The 15,321-nt window shown below is 39.9% G+C and overlaps 1 protein-coding gene across 9 annotated transcripts in view; it reads left to right on the forward strand.

Moving 5' to 3' along the window:
- BEGAIN (brain enriched guanylate kinase associated) overlaps positions 1-15,321 on the forward strand; it is a 272,336-nt gene that overhangs the window by 85,765 nt on the left and 171,250 nt on the right. For 2 of the 9 annotated variants that reach the window (XM_074291264.1, XM_074291265.1), the window contains exons 1-2: positions 1,256-1,526; positions 2,209-2,237. In XM_074291264.1, the coding sequence (XP_074147365.1) occupies positions 1,323-1,526; positions 2,209-2,237 (233 nt within the window). In that variant the 5' untranslated portion in view covers positions 1,256-1,322. The other 7 variants (XM_074291270.1, XM_074291266.1, XM_074291267.1 and 4 more) reach the window with 6 other exon arrangements.

Genomic DNA, 15,321 nt, shown 5'->3' on the forward strand with positions numbered 1-15,321 from the left:
ACAGGAATGTTTTGGTATTATTATTAATATTATATATTGGTAGTAACCAATAAATATATTGGCAAATTATATACAATTATGGGGAAGGCCACACCCTAAAACTCCATATAAAATACCTCCCTTCTGCTCACAAGATGGGACTTCAATGTACATTAAGATCTAAATGATTCTTATGTCTCAATTTAATGGTTTACTTATTCTGTGCTTTGAGTTAAGTTACTTCTCTCTCTGGGCCTCAGTCTCTACATCCTACAAACGGTTGAGGAGAGAAAACTTTCTGGGGTAGGAAAAAATATTAGACCTCTCCATTAAGTCATAACATTCTGTGATTCAAGTGAGAGATCTTGGCACTGTTGAAATAGCATTGCATCTAGTCAGGTGATTAGAATTCTGGCTGTGCCAACTGAGTTGCTAAAGCAAGTCATTTCCCCTTCCCCCTATCAGTTTCCCTATCCATAAAGTGAGGAAGGTGAGATCAATCAATCCAATAATTTGTTAAATGTCTACTACTATGTGTTATAGGTGATAGACAGTTCCAAACCCAGAAGACCTGGGTTCAAATTCAACCCGTGACACATTCTGCCTGTGTAACTCACTCTGGAAGTAGCAGAGAAAATGTCTATCTGCTTTGATAGAGGTGATTTCCTCCTCTGGTGGTTCCCTTTACCATAGAAATTACAGGTCCTGTGTGCTAGTCTTACACGTTTTTGCATGGGTGATGAAAAGACAAAAAAATAAACAGTTATGGTCACTTCCACTTCTAATAATTTATGCATATGGTTCTGAGTCTAAGCCCCCTTTCTGGTGTTAAAATCTGTGATTCCAGGTCCAAATTGCCCTTTATACAGTGACTGAGAATGATCTGGGAAGTAGGGAAGGAAGGAGGCAAGAGTGGGAGAAGACTGAGGAACGGACTCTGAGACTCCGGGATTCCAAAGCCCTTTGAGCAATGATCCTTTACCCAGGAACCACACACCCAACCCCACCCGCTCCCCACCCAGACTAGCAGAGTAGAACTCCCTGGAGCTGGGAAAGAGCGGCTGCTAAAGGGTTAATGGGGCGCAGCTTCTCAGTTGGCTACAACCCGGAGCCTCCACTCCCATTTCGGGGCCTGTTAGAGCGCACGGATGGTAGGGAAGGGGTTAAACGTTAAACAGAGGCTGGCCGCCTTTGGGGCGAGGTCTGGAGAGAGGATTGAGGAACACTCAAAGAAGCAGATTGCAGCCCAGAGCCTCTGTGGGTGCTTTTAACCTAAACCCCGGACATCCCTCTCTATTTTGGGGTTTTTGCTGTTCCTTACGCCTCTGCCTTTTGCTTTTTCCATGTACCTCCGTGTGTATCCCTGTCTCTTGCTCTGTGGGTGTCTCTGTCTTTCTGTGTGTGTGTCTCAGTCACTTTTTCTGTCTTTCTTTCTTTGTCTTCGGGTGCCCATCTCCCTTTCTATCTGTCTCGCCCAGCGTGTCTCTGTTCTCTGTGCGCCTCCTTCCATCTCCGTGCAGTTGTGGGTCTTCTTGGTGGATCTCTGGGTGCGTCTGTGTTGCGTGTGTGTGTGTGTGTGTGTGTGTGTGTGTGTGTGTGTGTGTGTGCGAGCGCGAGCGCGCGCGTGTGTCCGTGTGTGCCGCTCTCTGTGCCGGTGTATGCGCCTTGCCTCTGTTATGTGACTGTCTCATTAGTCACACCCTTGCCTCGAAATTGCCCCCCTCCCCCCATGGCGAACTAAGCCTCCAATTCCTTTAGAATTCAGTAACCTTCCTCCACCTGGCACGTGGGAGTGCGGGCTAGGGGCAGCGGGCAGGTCTCCCGGTCTGGGGCGTCCCAAGCCTTTCAACTTTTTGTCTGGGAGCCAATCAGCGCGGTCACCTGTTACTTGCTTTGGCCGGGCCCTCCTGGGCGCTCCCACTGAGTCATTCCGTAGCGCGGGGCTCTGGAGGGGAGGCGGGCGGGCGGGAGGGCGAGCTAAGCGAGCAAGTAAGTGCCTGCAGCCTCCTCCTCCTTCCCAATCTCCCTCCCCGGCTTCCCCCGGCCTCAGAGCCGCGCGCGGGGCGGCGGCTGCTTCTCGGGATGCGGCCGCTAAGCCGCCGGGCTTCCCCAGCGCGCCGGGCACACCTGCTCGGGAGCCCAGCGCCCGGGATGAGCCCGTGCAGCGCGCCGTGGGCTGAGCCCTAGCCTTCCTCCTCTTGAAGCTCTTGTTTGGTTTCTCCCTCCTAGGCCTCTGCCGCAGACATGGAGAAAATCAGGTAAGCTGCACAGCCTTCTTGTCATTCCAGATTTATTTGACAAAATACTATGTTCCTGGACGCCTGTGGTGGGCAGAGAGCAAGGACTGGGGAGGGGGAAGGGGACAGTGCATTTCCGCGGGGGCGCGGGTCAATGGCCATGGAGGGTTGGAGGGAGAGAGAGACCGAGAACCTCCCGGGTCTCAGTAGACAATAGCCAATTTCCCTGGTGCTATTACAGAGTATGGCTTTTGCACACTCCATTGGGCGGGTCTACACACCCGTGGTGGCGGATATGAAACCAAACGTCCCTCCCCAGCTTCTGGCTCCCCAGAGGTCGCTTTTATGAGACCTAAAGAATCCGGTAGTTGCTTGAGGCCCTAAGATTTCCGGACATTCTGGAACTGGAGAGGGGTGGGAGTCGTTTCGGCCGGGCTGGAGCAGCGGATCGCCCGCGCGGGATTACTCTTTGCTTAGGAGCTCTTAGAAGCCTTCTGGCTCCTCTCTGGTTTTATCAAATCCTGTCATAGCTGGTTGGATCTGCCAGCTCAGGCTTTGCATAAAGCAAAGTTGTTGCTGTTTTGATGGGCATTTGAGTTTATGTGGTCTGATGCTCAACTATGACCCCCCCCACTCCATTCACTGGGCACTCCATCCAGAGCTGTTTCCCATCTCATTCTGCCGTTTCTGTCTCCTTGGTTTCAGACCGACAGCCCTGCCCTATTCCCTTCAGTCCCAGGAATGCACTCTCCTCAACTCCCTCATTCAAATCTTTCTCTTCCATCCAGACTTAGTTTAGGTGTTGTCTCCCCCTTGAAGCCTCCCTGATTCCCACTGCCCAACAATCCCGACTGAAAGTGATTTTCCCTCCCAAAGTTTTCTTAAATAACTTTACATGTATCTGTCCTTTGCCCTTTCATTTAGTATACCTTCATCTCCTCCACACACATCAGTAGAGTGTAAGCTTGAGAGAAGGATTGTGTCCTTTCCCCATTTTTCTATCCCCTCTATTTTTGGCACAGTAGATACTCAATAACTGTTCTACTGAAATTGTTCTGGCGAACTTAATTCTGTGGCACTTGTAAAGCTTGTAGGAACGTGGGAAGTGGCTGAGAAAATATCAAGTCTAAAGATTGGGAGCCCATTCAGAGTCCTCCTGGTTAAGCCCAGCATATGAATGTATAGCTTTCAACTATCTACTATATATACTTTGCATATTTTCTTGTCCTAGGATCAGGCTGATTTAAATATTCGTGGTTCCCCTTTCCTCATCACCACATCCACTCACTTGCTCAGATAGAAGTCTTCTGGAATAAGTGCTTGAAGATTGTAAGGAGCGGGAGCTGTTAGAGTCTCAACGTGGTCTTGAGCAGGGTCAAGAATATATATGCATTCAACTACTATTTATCAAGTGTGTGCTTTATACTTAGTCTGTTCTATACAAGGGATAGATATTAAAATAGTTTAAACACAGGCCATAGAATGTCAAAGCTGACAAGGGCCTTGTACTTACAAGATACAGAAGATGGGAACTGGAGGGAATCTTGGAGACCTAGTAAAAGTCTCTTCTTTTATGGATGAATGCATTCAGAAAGATTGTCCAAGGTCATGTGTCCTGCAAATACCATACTTTGTACTTGAACTCAATTTGCCCAACTTTCAAATTTCCACTGCTTTGTAGAAGCATATCTAAAAGTCATACATAGAGAAGGGAGAATAAAATACATAAGAAAGATCCAGGCAAAAGCTGTGGGCAAATTGATATGAAAGACATAGCTTTCAACTTGTTTGTTCTGAGAAGGCTTCATGATCATTCCGGCATGATCACACTAGTCACTGATCTGAGACAAATCCCAAGAAAGCATTGGAGTTGAGAGAAGGGCTATTGTTCCCTGGTGTTCGAATTTTACAGGACCCTATAGTATTTCTAGGACAATATTCCTTTACATAACAATCATTAGGTCTAACTTCTTCATTTTTTAGGTAAGTGATCTGAGATGAAAGATTTAATAAACAGACATTGTGAAAAGGGTTGGTTTTAGAATGAAAGTCTCCCAACTATTTTGTTAAAAATTCCATTGTGCCAAAAGGAGTGAGGATGTGTCTTCTTGCTCTCAAAAATGACCTTACTATGCAAGACCTCTTGCTATAGTCTTTCCCCTCTCCCATTCTCCAGTTGCTTCTAAAGCCAAGAAAGAGGTGATTAGAGACAGCACAATGCAGAAACAAGAAAACTAGACTTGAAATCAGAAGAGCTTGATTGAAGTCTTGTCTTTAACTCTTAGGGGTTGCTAAGTGCAGCAGGGGATAGAGTTTAAATTCAATCTCAGACACTTATTAGCTATATGAACCTGGACAGGTCACTTCACTCTGTTTGTCTCACTTGTGAGTATTGCTTCAGTTTCTACAATTCTAAAATGGGAATAATAATAGCACCTATTTCCTAGAGTTGTTGTAAGGGTCAAATGTCATAATAAAGCACTTAGCATATCTGTCACATAGTAAACATATAAATGTTAGCTGTTGAACTTGGGCAATTATTTCAACAATTATTTCTGGAGTTCTATTACCTCATTTATAAGATGGAGAAAAATAATCATTGTACTTAAAGAACTGTGAGGAAAGCAACTTATTAACCTCAAAATATTGCTGACATAGGAGTTGCAATTTATTATATAGAGAATTATTCATTGAATCAAGGCTAAAAGGCTTGGAGATATGGCATGTGTAGAATTCCTCATGGGGCTATTGGATTCCTAGATTCTCTGAACATAACCTTGATCTAATTGTCCAGAGGTGCCCCAGACAGCCTAAAGACTCCAGGAGATCAGCTCAAAGATCCAGCTGTGGCATTTCTGTAATACTCTTTGAGGAGTAGACTCAGCCAACAAGCAGTTGCAAGGCTTAATGGGTATTTGGAACTAAGACCTTGAAAGGTTTTGAAGCAAAGCCCATAAACTTATTAAGAAATTTTGATACAAAAAGGATCCACCCCCCCCTCAACCTTGTTGGTTTCCCCTCTCCCAGAGATCTTAAGCCATTTTTGGGAAACTGGAGATTAGAAAAATGCTTAATAAGGAGCAAGAACTCAGACCCTATAATGAGGCTGTAGGGGCAAGTTGTGATCAAAGTTACTTTGGAATAGGGAGGTGTAATCTAATCAAGGGAATAAAAGAATTTAGTGTCCTCAATTTAGATCTAAAAGAGACCTTTTAGTTTATCTCATCCAACCTACTCATTTTACAGATTTGGAAATTGAGACCCAAAGTGACTTTCTCAAGATCATAGAGCCCTAGGTAGCACAGCTGAGAGTGAAATAAAATATTCAGACTCTTTTCACTATAGGAAGGGAGAGAATAAGTATGCAGGCTTTTATACACACACACACACACACACACACACACACACACACACACACACACACACACACACATACACATACACAGCTTACTATGTGATAGTCACTATATTGATTTTAACAAATATTCTCTCACTTATTTGATCCTCACAACAACCCTGGGAAGTAGGTACTATTATTATTATTTCTTACAATTGAGAAACCTGAGAAAAACAAAGGTTAAATAACTTGTCTAGTATCACATAGCAAGCCAGGATCTGGGGCCAAATTTGAATTTGGATCTCCCTCACTCTATATCCAGCGTTCAATCAACTGCCTTTACCAATGATGCCAGCCCCAAAATCTAATTCTCTTTCCACTGGCTAATCAGTTTCACTTCTAATGTTCTGAGCATGATAGGGTGAGAAAAAGAAATCTTGATATTCATGATTCATAGGCAAATACTTCCAGAAATTTAAGTGACCACTAACCCTTTTGCATCCAACAAGGCCAACTAGATATATCATGGGTAGATGCCTACATGAGAGTTGAATTGTTAGGATCCTCCAACTTTTTCCTTCCTGAATTTATCTTTAGCCCCAGTGCTCTCTTGCACTCTATGTCTGCTTAAATAACTCTTACAACTCTCAAATATTTGTAGATTTCCCTATATCTATTTGCTTATTTCTTAGTCAGGCTGTGAGCTGTGTCAGTGCCATTAATCCTCCCCAAATCAATCCTTTCATTCCCTTTAATCTCTCCCTCCCAACCACCAAGGGTTTTCCCCCCTTTGTCAGTTTTCTACTGAGTTCTCTAAGATTCAGCCAAAAACTTCTGCTACTTATTCTAGACCACAGCCTTATCTAGTGCCTGGTTCACCTGCTAGTACAAAGACACATTCATAAACTAATAATGAGAGGCACCGTGGAGTAATTAGTAGATAGGGCAATGGATTTAGAAAGAGGCTGGTTCTAATCCTGACTCAGACACTTTCTAGCTGGATAACTGAGCAGTCTCTTAACCTCCCTGTTCTTTGCAATAATAGGTCCCAGCCCAAACCTTACTTGCTCATTGTTTCGGTCTTGATGGCTCAGAGTGAGTGTAAATAATATTTATTTCTGTTCTGGACAAAGACTCTGAGGGTCTCCCCGTCCCAGACTCTTTTGTGAAGGCAAAACAGGGCCATATTTTGCCTCAATTCTTAACTAGCATTTTAATTACTGAATGGATTTTGCCTCAAACAAACTGAGACCTGGGAAAAACCTTAATTTAAAAAGACCAAGGTCTCTCACTGCATCCTGGGTCATAGTAAGTCATCCTGACCTATGTCTTGCATAGCTCTGCCTCACTTAATTCAAGTCACTTGCAAGATATTACTCTCCTGATGCCATTGGTCCCCTTTGAAAATGAAGGACAAATAATATCTTTAATGATGTCATTGGGAGATTGTACTAGTTTGTTCTCAAAGGTTGCCTCAATTGTCAATCTATAAAAATGTTAGAACTGGTGGAAACTCTTATTATGGAATTATGGAACTGAAAAGGACCTTGGGGATAAATTAGTTCAAAATCCTTCATTTGTCAGTGAAGAAACTGAGGACCTCAATAAGACAAATGACTTGTTAAAAGCCATAAAGACAGCTTCTGAAAAAGCCAGATTCCAAGTCTCCTTGGATGACCATTTCCAATCCAATGACTGTGTCCTGGTCATTATATCTTTCTGTAATACTTTTCTCCTATATACTCTAGTTTTCAAAGCCCTTTATAATTTATCTGCCTTCTAAGTCCTAAGAAGGGAAATGAACATGGTGGTGTGTGGCCTGGAGTCAGAGAAACCTGAGTATAAATTATGCTTTTGAAGTGTACTTACCCATTTTACCAAAGGGAGATCATTCCCCTCCAGGAACCTTAGTATCTAATGGAGATATAAAGTATCCAACCAAGGTTGTGATGAGACTCAAAGAAAATAAAAATATAAATAAAATGCTTTGCAAACTTTAAAGTATTATACAGATTATGTTGTTATCATGAGATCATGGAATTAAAATTAGAAGGTAACTTTGAGGTCATTGAGCCCAGTCCCCTGAATTTTAGAGATGAAGAAACTGAGAAATTTTCAGTGACTTTTTAGTCTTTGACTTGATCTGCCTGAATTTCAGTAATTCTCGATTATGTGCTATCCTGCATGTATCATCTGTCTCCCAGCACTCACCTTCCCATTTATACAGCCTGGTTTCTTCATTGTGTTCTGCCCTTGATGATGCTGAGGAAGCTAAGTGGATAGAGGGTTGAACCCTGAGTCAGTTTTTACACACCTGTGTGATCTTGGATAAATGTCACTCTCCCTTTCCATCAGTTTCCTTATCTGTAAAATCTGATTTTACCTCACAGGTAAAATGTTTTGTAAACCTTAAAGCCCTACTGCAGAGAGCACAACTCCATTGGGCTGGTCACATTGTTTAAATGCCAAATGTATATTTGCCAAAAAAAAAAAAAAAAAAATTTCATGGAAAACTCACACAGGTGGTCAGAAAAAGTGATACAGAGACATTCTTAAAGTATCAATTTATGATATGGAAGACACTGGCAGAGGACCTTTCAACATGACGTGTTCTCATCAGAGAAGGTGCTGTGCTCTGTGAGCAAAACAGAATTGAATTAGTTCAGAAGTTCAGTTGAGTTGGGTAAAATTAGAGAAGCTTCCCCAAATGTTCACAAGGACTATTTGTTTCAGACCTGTATCAGAGCATTCTGAGCTTGATTTGGTCTCATCAGCCATAGTCAGACACAAGATAACTTGACTCTTAACAGAGTGATGTCATTTTGGTCCTCTTTGAGAATGAAGAACAACAACCAACCAACCAAAATGTTTTGTAAACCTTAAAGGCCTATATAAATATAATTTATTTTTTCCCTGCCTAGAATTCACCTTCTCCCTTACTTGTACAGCTATTCCTTTTCCCTTTCCCCAATGTCTTTTCAAATTTCCTCCATATCTTTCAGGCCCCAACCTTGCTCACCATACAAACTAAGTTGATTCATTTGTTTCTGTTAACTCAGCTTGCTATCTGAATCAATAAAATTGTTCTCTAATTATTTCATATGCATTATTCTTATTTTTCACCTCACTCCCCAAGCTAATTAACTAGGCATTGTAATGTCTTTATCTCATCAAGGACTGAGAGGGCCAGTTTTGTAGTATAGAATCAAGGAATCATAAAAAATCACTATGCACTCAATTTGAATCAGTAAATTTGTGTTAGAGTCTCAGTTTTTTCATTTACATATATAAATCAGGGTAGCTGAGTGTCACAGTAGATAAAAGCACCTGAGTTCAAATCCAACTTCAGGCCATTTTACCTCTATTTCAGTTTTCTTAACTGTGAAATAGAGATAATAAACCTTTACCTTAAAGTACCTGCCTTAAAGATTGTCGGGATAAAATGAGATTATAATTGCAAAGTACTTAGCATCATGAATGGCACAGAGCAAGTGCCATATAAATGTTAGTTATTATTGCTATTAAAATTCCTGGCCTTTAGATTCCTCATCCATAAAAATGATGGTGTTAGACTGGGTAATATTTAAAGTCCCTTTGAATTAAAAAGAAGTTTAAGAGATACTTTTGTGTACTCCCTGCCTTATGGAAGATAAGAGACTATGACCTCAGAGACTTCAAATTCATTCCCTTTGATCAGTCAGTAAGCACTTATGAAGCACCCACTATGTGCTGGGCATTGGGCTGAATTCTAGGAATACAAAGAAAAGCAAAAGACAGTCTCTGCTTTTAATAAATTCAGTCTAATGGGGAGAGGCAGGACAGGAAAGACAGCATGCAGACAGCTATGTTCATACAAAATATATACAGAATACATTAGAGATAATCAACAGAAAGAAAATGCAAGTATTGAGAGGATCAGAAAAGGTTTCCTGTAGAAGATGGAGCTTTAGCTGGGATTTGAAGGAAGCCAAGGAAGAGGGAGAGCATTTCAGGCATAGAGAAACAGCCAGGGAAAATGTCTAGAATCTAGAGATGGTGCTTCTTGTGTGAGGAGTTATCCCTGGATTTCAGGGTATGTGGAGAAGTCTAAAGTCTAAAAAGAAAAAAAGTGGGGATGGGAACCAGGAAGTTTTATACTACCAGAAAGTGAGACCTAAAAAGGATTAGAAGTAAGCATTTGACAGTATTTGAGCATCATCCTCTGAGTCCTGAGACAATACTTACAAAGTCACACAGAGGGGAAAAAAATTTTTTTTGGATTGGTTGTATTTTTGTTGTTGTTCAGTTGTTTCAGTCATGTCCCACATGTCCCTTTCTTTGTGATCCCATTTTAGGGAGTTTCTTGGCAGAGATACTAGAGTGGTTTGTCATTTCCTCATTTTACAAATGGGGCAAATAGGGTTTAATAGCTTGCCTAGACAGCTAGTAATGTCTGGGACTGGATTTGAACTCATGTAGATGCATTTTCTTGATTCTAAGTCCAGTGCTGTATCTACTGCACCACTTGCTGACCCCAGATTGATTATACATTTAATATCTAATTTGTTGAATAGTTTTCCTAAGATACCAGTGTAAGTAAATTTTCCTCACAAAGAAATGTTCTGCTGCCTTGGGCCTGGCAGTATATGTGGGGTCTCTTAAATCAATTCAGAGCTGCTCACTTCTTACCCTTTGGAGTCGATGAAAGGCATGTCTTGAAGATGAGTTCACTCTTCTAGTTGAATTTACATCCTTCATTGTCTGATTTACTCTTTCTTTTGAAGCTTCTTTCCCCTCATCCCCACCCCCAGCCTTTTCATGATTCTTTTGAAGAACTGTGCTTTAACTCCTTGAAGCATTAGGTCCATCTGGGTTTTCACTGGTCTTAGATATGAGAGCTTCCTACATGGCCTTAATTAAACCTGCAAATTCTCATTGGCTTCTCTCCTGTTTCTTCTATTTTACATTGATTTTTTTTCTCCTTGAGGACAGATGCCCAGCTTTGCTGAGCAGGCCTTAGCTGACTCTTTCAGAAGGCACTTTAATTTTCAGCTGTCTTTCAAGTAAGACAGCCTCCTTTTTTTAATGGAAATGCTTTCCTCTCAGTTACTATCCTTAACATGGAACTTGAAACTTCTCTAAAATTGAGTTGGGGCTATCCCAAGGGTTCTGTTTCTTCGTAAGTTCAATGAACATCCATTTAGTCTTTACTATGTACAAGGCTGTCAATGGCATCCATCTTCTATCCTATCCCTATTTAAGTGACTCTTACAAGTTTCACTCTGCTCTTTGATTCTCAGTTTTCTCATTGTAAAACAGGGACTAATAGTTTCAGGACCATTGTAAACCTCAGAGTTTTAGAGACATGTTAGCTGGTCATTATGATGGTTCTACATCAGTGGGACATAAGTTCTGGCTAGCACTCTTCAGCTTTAGTCTTCAGACCTAGCAATGGATTTGTGGTCTTTTTTTCTAGTACATTTGCTTCTCATGTCATTAATATGTAATATAGCTACCTAGGTTTTGTGTCTTAAGCTCTTACTAAATTAAGGACCAGGACGTTTCTTACTTAAATTTCACATTGTCTCTAGTGTTGAGTTCAATGTTTTGCACATGATAGGAGCTTAAAAATATTTGAATGAATGAGTGAGCTAAGTATAAAGGTCTGCTTTGGCTACCAGACGATTTTTTTTTTTGGCCACAGGAATTCAAGAAGAATCTTCAAAGGGGTAGAATAATCTATTTATTCATAACATTCATATTTAAAATTTTTGAGTTCCAAATTCTTTCCTTCCAGCCCTGCCTCCACTCATTGAATAGGTAAGCAACTCTTGTACATGTGAAGTCATGTAAAACCTATAAGGGCAGTAAGCAATGTTAGTGGAAGAGGAAGAATTATTGCAACAAAATGACAGACTTCTTGAAGGATATACTGTGCTAGATGCCAATAGAGATTCCACTACTAGAGAGTATAGCAATAATGCAAGTAATGGACATAAAACACCACATAAGTAAATAAGAAGATAGGAACAAAAAGCTAGGTGAGAATCAAGAAAGTAAGATGATTTCCAATTGGGGCTATCAGGAAAACCTTCAATAAGATGTAGTTTTTGAGCTGGACTTTGAAGGATAGCTGAGAGTTCTATGCATTGAGATGAGCAAGGAGGGCATGAAAGGCTCAGGGAATAATATAAACAAAGAATTCAAATCCTGCCTCAGACACTGTTTAGTTGTATGATCTTGGGCAAAACTCTCTATTTGTTTCAATTTCCATTACTCTAATTTAGAAAGAATAGTACCTACTCCTCAATATTGTTAGAATAAAATGAGATTATATTTTAAAAGCATTTTGCAAACATTAAAATGCTAGGCAATAATTCTCTCAAAGTATCCTTCTTTCTCTAAGTCTTGAAACACTAAATTTTGGTAGATAGACCTGACTGAAAAGCCAGAGCATCTGGACTTGATTCAATAGGCAATGGATAGTAGTATTCTTTTTCAAAAAGCCAATTTTCACCAGAACTCCTTAGAACATTGCTGATCCTGCTACAATGTGGCTTAGGTTGACGGAAGACCTTGTTAATAAGCATTTGCAAACTAAAGTTATTCTATCACAAATATTGACTAAGAAACAATGGAGAAGATTTAAGAGAAAGGTAAGACAAGACTTGATTCTCTAGAAGCTCTTATGTCAATTTGAGAGGTCACATATGTGAAAGAATTAAAGAGCAATACAAGACATGATTCAATCAACCAGTACTTAAAGGCCTGCTCTTTCACCTGTGGAAAAAACCAGAAATAAGCAACTATCAGCACTGGCCTCATGGGATTTACAGTGTGATAGCAGGAATAAAAACATATTCCTAGAAATATAAATTAACAATACCAGACATCTATATAAAGGACAGAATGAAGGGTTAGACGTGTTTTTCTTGGCCCAAAAGGATCACTTAGTCAATAAACAAGTATTAAGCATGAAGGTGCTTAATACTTATCAGGTATTGTCTAGGTGCTGAGGATATAAGTATGGGGAAAAAATGTTCCCTAACTTCAACCCATGAAAAGAAACTGAAAGGGGGAAAGCACAAGGGGGAAGGGGTAGAAGACACCAAGTATCAGGGCATGATGGAGAAGTCAAAGGAGAACAACCAGGTGGGAAATTAAAAGGTCCGGGCCCTTAGGCAGAGAGAATTGGTGATGTATGAAGCTCAAGTCTGGGATTAGTGAATAGATGTTATGAGAAGGTGAATTTTATGTTGACTTGTTGACATGACAACTTTCTAGAACTACTTCAAAGTGAATTCCCTTTCACTTAGGTTAAGTGACTGATTGTCAGGAATACTGTAGGAGAGATTCTTGTTCAGGTGGGGAATCAAAGATTTACCTGTGACAAGATCACAGAGATCCCAATGATTCTTAACCATTTTTATGTGTGTGAAGCCTATACAGGACAGCTTGGTGGCTCCATGGAGCACTGGGCTTAGAATCCTTTCCTGAGTTCAAATCTGACCTCAGACATTTACCTGGACAAGTCACTTAATCCTGTTTACCTCAGTTTCCTCATCTGTCAAATGAGCTAAAGAGGGAAATAGCAAACCCTTCCAGTAGGAAAACCCAAGTGGAGTCATGATTGAATAACAGTAACAAAAAAAAAAAAAGTCAATTACTTTGAAATATAGTCATCAAAATATTTTAAAAAAAACCAACATCATATGATCAATTCTGATGGACATAGTTCTTTTCAAGAACGAGGTGATTCAGGTTTGTTCCAATGGTCTTGTGATGGAGAGAGCCATTTGCACCCAGACAGAGAACTGTGCGGAATGAGTATGGTTCACAACATAATATTTTCCCTTTTTTGTTGTTGTTTGTTTGCATTTTGTTTCTTTCTCACTTTTTTCTTTCTTTTTGATCTGATTTTTCCTATGCAGCATAATAATTGTGAAATATGTATAGAAGAATTGCAAATGTTAAACATATATTGAATTATTTGCATCTAGAGGAGGGTTGGGGGGAAGAGAGAGAAAAAAATTTGGAACATAAAGATTTTGCAAGGGTGAAGGTTAAAAACTATATATGCATATGTTTTGAAAATAAAAGTCTTTATTTAAAAAAAAACCCAACATCATAGACCCCAAGTTAAGAATACCTGATAGTCCCTGATTTACTTGAGAGTCAAAATTGTTTTCCTTTTTTTTGTTTTTGTATCCTGAGTACACATAGAAGTACAATAAATTCTTGTTGAATTGAGAAAATTGAGGTCCAGCCTTCGTTGTATAACTTATTATGGGTTTGTAGGTTTAGCCATGAAAGATACCTTAAAGGTCTTCAAGTCTATATTCCTCAACACTTTGCACATTAGAAACTGAGACACAATGGTTCTGATTTGCCCCAAGTCACATACCTAATAAATAATGAAATGGAATTTAAACACACGTCCTCTTAACCTCTATGCTTTTTTATTAATCTATGCTATCTTTCTTGCCCAGTATCCAGTTGGTGGGATTTGAATTTAGGTTCTCTGACTCCTAAATCTACTACCTTTTGAATTCTATCAGATAATCTCTTGAGATCCTTTTGAGCTCTGAGCATCTGAGTTAATTAGGGAATTTGGCAGGAAGTTTTGTGATGATTCAATTTTTTTTCAGTCATGTCTGACTATACACTGCACATTTCTGCAATTATTTTTAGTAACTTCCACTGGTTGCTTTTGTGTATTTCCTTCCTGGTAGTTAACAAAATGTTTAAAAAAAATAAAACTTTGATAATGGCAATAGTAGCTATGCTTTTGTAAATATTCTTGGTTAAAGGCCATATCTACACATGCAAATAAAAAGTACAAAATCCATGTGTAAATTTTTTTTTATTGTGTAACTCTTTAGGTAGAAAATTGTTTCCTCTCCTGGCAGAACTTTCAAGCTTTGCAGGATGCCTTATAATCTCCCATTGAGATTACACCCCCATACAAGGCCTCCTAATGTGAATGAAGTATCTTCAACATAGAGGGTTTTTTTTTTTGTTTTGTTTTGTTTTCCCCATAAGGTTTTCTATGCTATGGTAAGGTTGTGCCTGATTTATTAGGGTAACCTGGCTTAGTGTGAAAGAAAGCCAGATTTACATCTAACAGCCTGAATTTGTGTCTAGATTTTGATACTTCATAGGAGTATGAATAGAGATCTGGAAGGGACGGACTTTCAAGATCATCCAGTCAAAATCTTCTCATTTCATAAATGAAGAAATTCAGACCCAGAAAATGTCTGAGGTCGCACCAAAAAGTGGGCAATAAATAAGAAATAAATCCCTTCTGAATCCAAACCTAGTGTCCTGTCCTCTTCTCTATGGTGTCTCTACTAGCAATATTGCTGGGAGAACACCTTCTTTTGAGCCTTTCTCCTTTGCAAAGTGAGCATTATATTTGTACTATCTTTCCTAGTTTATTGTGAAAAACAAAAGGGCTTTGTAAACTCTAAGAGGCTCTGTCCATGTGAGTCATTGTTGTTTTGTTAGGTCATTTACATTCAGGCTGGATACAAGACTTTTATATAAATAGAACTCTAGAAATAGTTATGGAGCCCCCAGTTTCCTTTTCTCTAAAATGAGCAGCACATGTTAGATAATCTCTTGAATTCATGGATTCCTAGGTCCTTCATGGATACAGCTTTGATAATTCTCTGAAAAGATATTAGATTTCAGCACCTGCTGGTACTAATTCCTAAGTGGAGGCACTTAACATCTTCAGCCTCATTTTTTTCCTCAGCAAAATGAAGGATTTGACTTAGATTAACACTA

Source organism: Sminthopsis crassicaudata, chromosome 2, assembly GCF_048593235.1.
Source record: "Sminthopsis crassicaudata isolate SCR6 chromosome 2, ASM4859323v1, whole genome shotgun sequence".
Classification (NCBI taxonomy): domain Eukaryota; kingdom Metazoa; phylum Chordata; class Mammalia; order Dasyuromorphia; family Dasyuridae; genus Sminthopsis; species Sminthopsis crassicaudata.